Source organism: Austrofundulus limnaeus, unplaced genomic scaffold, assembly GCF_001266775.1.
Source record: "Austrofundulus limnaeus strain Quisiro unplaced genomic scaffold, Austrofundulus_limnaeus-1.0 Scaffold89, whole genome shotgun sequence".
NCBI lineage: Eukaryota > Metazoa > Chordata > Actinopteri > Cyprinodontiformes > Rivulidae > Austrofundulus > Austrofundulus limnaeus.
The window spans coordinates 850,615-858,640 of record NW_013952491.1 but is presented as its reverse complement, the minus strand read 5'-3'; the positions used below and the strand labels follow the sequence as shown (position 1 = coordinate 858,640).

General features: G+C 36.5%; 2 protein-coding genes across 4 annotated transcripts in view; one reads left to right on the top strand and one right to left on the bottom strand.

The window, feature by feature from the left end:
- Positions 1 to 1,789, bottom strand: part of ccdc73 (coiled-coil domain containing 73) — a 24,882-nt gene extending 23,093 nt beyond the window's left edge. Inside the window, exon 1 of the mRNA XM_014012175.1 lies at positions 1,762 to 1,789. The gene's annotated coding sequence lies outside the window, so the exon portion shown is untranslated. The remainder of the gene's footprint in view (positions 1 to 1,761) is intronic.
- Positions 1,790 to 2,869: 1,080 nt separating this feature from the next.
- The window catches only part of LOC106520210 (DEP domain-containing protein 7), a 13,347-nt gene continuing 8,190 nt past the window's right edge, over positions 2,870 to 8,026 (top strand). Inside the window, exons 1-5 of one of the 3 annotated variants that reach the window (XM_014012172.1) lie at positions 2,870 to 3,029; positions 4,482 to 4,667; positions 4,960 to 5,101; positions 6,064 to 6,159; positions 6,232 to 6,404. In XM_014012172.1, coding sequence (XP_013867626.1) covers positions 2,963 to 3,029; positions 4,482 to 4,667; positions 4,960 to 5,101; positions 6,064 to 6,159; positions 6,232 to 6,404 — 664 coding nt within the window. In that variant the 5' untranslated portion in view covers positions 2,870 to 2,962. Of the gene's footprint in view, positions 3,030 to 3,131; positions 3,169 to 4,481; positions 4,668 to 4,959; positions 5,102 to 6,063; positions 6,160 to 6,231; positions 6,405 to 8,026 lie in introns of those variants that run through there. The other 2 variants (XM_014012173.1, XM_014012174.1) reach the window with 2 other exon arrangements.

Below are 8,026 nucleotides of genomic sequence, written 5' to 3'. Positions count from 1 at the left end.
TTTTTGTACAGCTTACATGGAAATGTGAATAAAAGCAACATTTAACTTTTTCTATTGTTTTGGCCAATCTAGGCAAAGTCTTAAAATCTCAAGTTAAAAAAATAACATTTAGGGGATTTTTTGGGGGGGTTTAACACAGTGGCGGGTCATTTTGACCCGAAGACAACAGGAGGGTTAAGCAGTAACACTGTATTTTTTTTCCACTTGCTGCTCTATAATTAACCTCATCTGCAATTTTAGTGGGAATAATAGCCTGGAAAAATAAAGCCCCATAACGCTTCTCAATCACTGTAATCTAACCTAATGTCTCTAAATTGACCATTAGAGGTTTTCTTTCTTTGTTTTACACTACTTCCATTGCAGAGAGAAGATAACATCACGACAAGCCGTGGAGGGTAAAATGAACCTGCCCATTGACGCTAATAGGGGTCAGAGTAATAACACCGAGAGGACAAATTGCACTGTCAATGCTTTTTAAATTATCTTGGTTATTTAATTTGACCTGTGGATGATTCTCTGCAACTGCCTCTTTCACCTCAAACATAAGCAAGAAAGTGACACTGCTCATTGCAAACACACACCTAGTGGGACTATTTAGGTAGGAGGTCTCCACTAGCCACTGATCTCTTAATAGAACCAATCTGTTTTTTTTTTCTTTACTCACATTTAAACTGCACCAGTATCAATCATGTTGGGGAATTAAATGATCCCTGATACAATGGGGCAACAAACATAAAAAGAAACTGTGACCCCAGGCTAAGGAGGAAGTGCAAATATGTGTTAAGAGTTTCAAAGAGATGATGCAGTGTGAATGTGAAGGTGACTAACGGAGTAAGACACAATGTTTTTATTTGCCTTTTTTTTTTTTGATTCAGCTGAGCAGGTATTAACCAATATCTTTATACCACAAAGACAAATCAAAGTGTCAGCCATTAAACTGGAACAATTCTATAAAGGCAGTTTGATACTTTCAACTGAGTTCTGTTACACACAGAACAGAACATTTGATCTTGTAGTAATACATTTTATCAGAGTGTAACTTAAGTTTTTGTGTACTAAAGAAAGCTTTCTCATGGGAAAGAAAAATAAAATAAAATATAACATGTCATGGATTGTTGCAAAAAAAAACTATTAAAGCTTAACATAAACATGTAAATGAAAAGATATATATTTTGCAACTTTTTCTTTTCACGCCCAGCAAAACATCAAATGTTAAAATTAAAGCTTTGTATGTTGTTTTTTCCCCCATCTGTAATTTTTTATTAGATATGTAAAAGTTAGATTAAAAAACAAATTAAGAACTCATTGTTCTAAATATTTAAGTGTCTTATGTGTTAAAACAAACATCAAAGTGATGGGGCTAAACTAGCTAAATGAGCATGCTAATTACTAGCTAGATTAGCTAGTAAATAATTACATAATAAATTGGCTAGTAAATGACAAACTAATACACAGGTTAATAGTAAATAAAAAGTATATGTATCATAGCTACTACCTCTCTAAAGTTATTATAAACAAAGTATAATTACAGTGATAATAGTAAAATCATAACAGCAGTGTTGAGCTCTAACATTAGCATGATTAGCCAAATTAGCATTTTCCTTCCGACTTTAGCTGCCCGGCTAAAAATGGCGACGTTAGCGTCTTTCTGTGTACAAATGTATACACAGTATTTATATATCATGAATATAAACGCTAAAATATGTATAAAATTGTACTGAAATGAACAGCTGCAGTAATATAAAAACTGTAGAAACTTACGCTGAGAAGAAAAGAGTCGCACAATTAGCACCTGGATTCGGACACGCGCTTTGTTAGAGAATCTGTGTGCGCATGCGCACTGCGCAGTCACATTACATCTATGGGTAGGTACCTTTATTAAAAAAAAGTATGCCTTTTTAATTTTATGAAACATTTAGGCCTTTCCAATGAAATAAATCCACAAATGTGTCTAAAATAAAAAAAATCACATGGTTAAATAAAAAATTTTGTTTATATTATCATGTCTAAATGTGTAGGCCTACTGAATGCCTTTACAAATGTCGTATTAAAAACTGAATATTTTCTTGTTTCATATTTACATTTATTTCATTAATTGATTTATAGTTGCCCCATCTTCTCCCAGCTGCTTGTTCCCAAATCAAATGATAATAATACAACTAAACTGTTGTCAGTTTGTCCCACCTGTGCTGGTCTAATAAAAGCTGATATCTTTTTTTTTATTACAGTGTGACATATTTGTTTTTTTATTTAAAGAAATTTGTGCATATGCAGTAACTGTAATGTGACAAAAGGTTTGCTCATCAAGCCTTATTTTCCTCCTGCTCTCATGTACAAAGTTTTTTTGCAGTTATTTATTTCTATAAAGAGTAATAGTTAAGGTCAGAATGAGAGATTTTAGACTCAACAAGCAAATAGAGTCTAAAAGTAATGGTAATAAATAAAAGGAAAAAAATTACACATGATTTCTGTGTCTTCCCATCCTTGTGGCTCACATGAAGCTGATATTTCCTGGAGCACGTGAATGCAGCATGGTGTAAAACCTCTCAATGATGAGTATTTGGAAATAAACTGATACGTAATTAATATAAAATAACTCTAATTTATTCAAATTGTTACAGAATTTTATCTTCATTTGCATTTTTGTTTCCATTCTATAATGTTTGAGATTTTTGTGATGTGATTTAATCTTATTTTCTATTTCAACAACCACTTGTTTTTTTATGTTTACTGCTCTGTTTGCATTTTTCTTATTTACTGTCATTACTGTTCACAAAAGTTTTATTAAACCTGTAATAAATAAAGATTTATTGTGAAGCAAACCCTAATTTGAAGAAGCCTCATCTGGTCAGTGCTGCCACCTAGAGGCTGTCACCTAAAACTGCACCCGAACCCGCGGCGTGTTTGTTTGTCTCAGTCTGCTTCCTCGGTTTTTCACGTCCATTATTTAAAACAGAAAACAATGTCTTCAATCAAAGAGAGAGCTGCAGCCCTGAACCTGGCAGAGAAACTGTGCGTGCGTCCTCAAGGTGAGCCAATTAGTGTTTAAAGAGTCAAAGAGCACGCAGGTGGCGAGGTTTCTGGGTTCTTCCTTGGAAAAACAAAAAAAGTTTAACTCGTTAAATATAATTATATTCCTGTTTCTGATGTCAGAGGAGCTGTCCTGTGGTTTGTCCTAATTCTGTCTTTCTAAAATGTGTTTTTCTTTTAAAGTAGAAACACCTGGAGGGTAAATATGACGGTCCTGCCTTAGTTTAATCAATAAGGGGAATATATTGTTTCATATCACATCATGTGGGCAACATTCAGAGTTGTAAAGTAACTAAGTACAAATACTTTGCTACTGTGCTTAAGTATAATTTTTGGGTATCTGTACTTTACTTGAGTAATTATTTTTCAGCCTACTTTTTACTTCTACTCCTTACATTTAAAAAAAGGCAAGAAGTAGAAAGTTGTTCATTTTGCTTGTTTTCATTGCAACTTATTGTAAAAAATAAAAACTATCCATATAAACTGTGCCTCTTAGAGTGAATTTAACTGTGGTTTAATGAGAAGTATAAATATATAAAACTCTGATAGCGTATTAGTTTGTACACAAACAAATCATGTCACACTCCAGCAGGATTAAAATAAAAGGACTGTACTTAGTATTTGTATTTCATGAATTAAATTATTACATTTGGCCGCAGCCCTCAGATAGATTTTCATTTTGGGGGAAAGTTTTGTGCAGCCTTGATATGTGTATATAAACTGAAACAGCTGGACTAGTGCATCCTAAATTTAATATCAATTAATTATTTTAATATAAAACAGTCATTTCTGCATTTTTGGGGAGGTCACCTCCTAATAAACGTCATTACAGAAAATCTAACTGCTCATTTTAAATAAATACTTTTTACTTTTAATACTTAAGTACAAAAAATATCAGATACTTTAAGATTTTTTACTCAAGTAATATTCCTAAAGATGACTTCAACTTTCACAAAAGTAATTTTTAGGTAAGATACTTGTACTCAAGTATCACTTTGTGGTATTTTATACAACACTGGCAACATTTACATAACTGTGTAGTTTTATTTGTCTAAAACTTGATGTGGTCTGTTTTTAAAATGGTGCCCTCATCTGGAGCCAGCTCTGTCTGTTAGCAAAATATTTCACAAAACTTTCAGAAAGTCACCCAAGGATGAACATCTACTGATTAAGACTTTCAAGATGGCCACCAAAGCTAATGCGATTTAGCCTACACCAAAATAGTTTTAATCCAGTCAATTTTAAAGATAATGAGATAAAATTAAGGTTGGCATCACCCCTGGATGAACTCAACAATATTTTAGCTTAAAATGTTGGAATTACCTTTTAACATCAGTCTTGTTGTGTTAACATTCAGTCAAGCTAATATTAGCTAATTATTTTACTTTTTTTAAGCTAAATTTGGCTTCTTTTAGCTTTAATCCAGCATTGTGCTTCTTGCCGCCCTGTAGGTCCAGGAGGGACCACCAAGCCTGTGCAGTCCTCGTCCATATGGAGCGGCATCGTGTCCCACCTCAGGTCCACTGTGACGGTGAAACGCAGACTTGTCCACCTCAAGTCCCACAACGAGTGTTTCCTCGGCTCGGAGGCCGCGGACGTTGTGGCAGAACACCTCGCCAACGCCAGGGGCCTTGAGGGTGAGTACCGTCATGGGTGACACTCCGGATTATCTGCTGCCAAAAGGCGGATGATGTCTTTGCTCGTGTCCGTGTGTCTCTCTGTTAGCAAAATATCTCACGAACCGCTGTATTCATCGGCTCAAACATAAACTGATTGGCTTTTGGAGGCAGTCAAATTAAAGATGGCTGCCACGGCTAAACATTAGCAGATGAGCTAAATATTGATGTGGAAGTAGCCGAGTCATTCATAGCGAGTATTTGAGTTATTACATTATTTCTAATGTTTTGTGATGTTTATTCCTGTTTGAAGGTGCGAGTGTGTCACGGGACAAAGTGGTGTGTGTGTGCCAGGCGTTGCTGCAGTGTAAGGTGTTCGAGGCCGTGGGAACAAAAGTGTTCGGCAAAAACAAAAACCGGGATGTATTCCAGGACAGCAAGAGCGCCCTCTACAGGTTGGACATGATTTAACTGTATGGGATAAATCTTGTTCCAGCAGGAACTGAATTTGAATTGCTCAGATTGAATCTGAATGTGCATAATTTGAAACTGAATGCATTGGTTTGAAAATAAATTTCACTAAATTGAAACTAGATTTAATTATTTGACTTAATTTGCTTTGAAACTGTATTTTGCTTTATTAAAAATTCAGTTTGACTACTTTCACTTTCAGTTCCGAATTTCAAATTTTTGTGTCACACATCCTGGTCCTTGAGAAAGCCAGGCAGAGTAATCAAACACAGATCCACAGATTTATCACTTCCCTTCTGTATGTAACAGAGTTGATGCAATCCACCATAAAAGTGACAAAAACAGACAAAGTTATTTTATTGCAGTGATTAATTTGACCTATATGTAGAAAATGTTACATTTACATCACATCATGGATCACATATTGATCAGATGCTGCTGCTGACCGATCCATGATGTGATGTAAATGTAACATTTTCTACATATAGGTCAAATTAATCACTGCAATAAAATAACTTTGTCTGTTTTTGTCACTTTTACAGTGGATTGCATCAACTCTGTTACATACAGAAGGGAAACTTCACCAAAGTGAAACATAAATCTGTGGATCTGTGTTTAATTACTCTGCCTGGCTTTCTCAAGGACCAGGATGTGACACAAAAATCTGAATTATGGAACTGAAAGTAAAAGTAGCAAAACGTAATTTTTAATAAACCAAAATATGGTTTCAAAGCAGATTAATTCAAATACAAAACTTTAAATTCAGTTTAAATTGAGTAAAATTCATTTTCAAACCAATGCATTCAATTTCAAATGATGCACATTCAGATTCAATCTGAGCAATTCAAATTCAGTTCCTGCTGGAACAAGATTTATCCCATATAACTCCTTCATACCAGCTGCTGTTCGGACGTCTTAACTATTTTTTTAAAATCTTTACTCTCAGGTTTGTCGGTTCGTCCACACCTTCAGTTGATGAGTTGGAAAAAGGCGAGCTTGTGAACGGGATCCAGAAATTCTTTTGCAGCACTTCTTCAGACGGGTATCTAATCAGTCTGAAATCCACAGAAGCTTTACAGTTTAGGCTCTCAGCTGTCTCTTTATTTTATCTCAGCTGGGATGAACAGACGTGTTTGTCCGAGCGTCACGATGACACGTCCGTCCCTGAGACGTCCTCGACGAGCAGCCAGCTCGAGACTCGCTTCGCCGCTAGTCTGACGATGGGTCCTCCAGCGGGCGGTCTGAGTCCCAGCAAATTACAGACCCCCTCCAGTGTACCACAGTCGTGTAAGACAAACACCGTTTTTATTTAAGTCCACGTAGATTCGTTTGGGGTGGGCAGAGAGATAGACGTTTTTAATTTTCAGATCAGGCTGTTGGGAGTCTCTCGGGTTTTGTTTATCTTCATTTCTACAGAGTTCCTGAGGTGGATCGTTGGAATTTGACAGTCTAGTCCAGAGGTCTTCAACCCTGTTCCTCCTGACCCTCTGTCCTGCGTGCTTTAGATCAGGGGTGTCAAAATTAATTTTCACAGATGGCCACATGAGCATTATGGTTGTAATAAACTTCAACGAAACAAGAAACATGCTCCTGAGCACTGCTAATGAACACTAACTGAGCTCTACGTGGTATTTCCTGCATAGAAACAGTGTTTTAACACGTCCTTTTATAAACGCTGAAATGTACTACGTGTATATGACTGACTAAATGTGAAATAAATTAAACAGAAATACTATTAAAAGTAAAAGTAGGAGAGTTTTACTCACTGAGTTGTGGTGAGTGGCCGCCGTCTTGACTTCTGAACTCTCCCATTTTCCAACGGGGAATTCCCACTGGAGGAGCATTCCACTTTCAATTTACGACATGTAAGTGGGAAATTCCCACTTCCCATTATAAATGAGCTGCAGCAAGTGTAGCCAGTGAAAAGAAGATTTTACACTCAAATTTCATCAGCTAACCCTGTCCCCGGTTGAACCCTGTGGAGCTCCACCTAGTGGTGGGATGCCATTTTTTAAAGATTTATTAATTGAATTTAAAACAAAATTATTATATATACATTAGAAGAAAAAAAAACACAAATTAAATGAAAGGCAGCAGAAAAAAGGAAACTATCTTATATCTCTCCCTTTTTCCCCAATAATAAATTCAAACAATAGTAATTTACAAAAAGATCAAATAGTCAAATTGCATTATGGGAGATGTTGTTTATGGCCATGGCTTTAAAGCAGATTATTTTAAGACATTGATACATCTTTAAAGCTCTCGTGGGCCACATAAAATGCTGTGGCGGGCCACATTTGACCTATGGGCCTTGAGTTTGACACGTGATAAGTTTCTCTGCTTCAACAAAACCGACTGAAATAACTGAGGGATCGTCTGTAGACTTGATGACATTCTGAGCAGGTAATTAAATTATTTGAATCAGGTGTTCTGAAGCAGGGACACAGTTAAGTCATGCTGGACAGTGGGTCATGAGGAACAGGGTCAGCGACCTCTGGTCCTTTTGTGGACCTGGAGAAAGCCTTCAGCTGTGTTACCTGAGTCATTCTGTGGCAGGTGCTGTGGGGGTGGGGTTAATAGGGTGCCAGGCAGCTTACAAGAACTGTCTGATCTCACTAGAACCAAACCACATTTTTTGGCTCAAATTTGATCTCATTTATTGACTTTGGGGCCACAGAATCTCAGCCTGCATTATGAACAGGATGGGTCTCGTCTCTAGTTTTTTGCAGATGATGTACACTCACCGGCCATTTTATTAGGTACACCTGTCCAACTGCTCGTTAACACTTAATTTCTAATCAGCCAATCACATGGCGGTAACTCAGTGCATTTAGGCATGTAGACATGGTCAAGACAATCTCCTGCAGTTCAAACCGAGCATCAGTATGGGGAAGAACGGTGATTTGAGT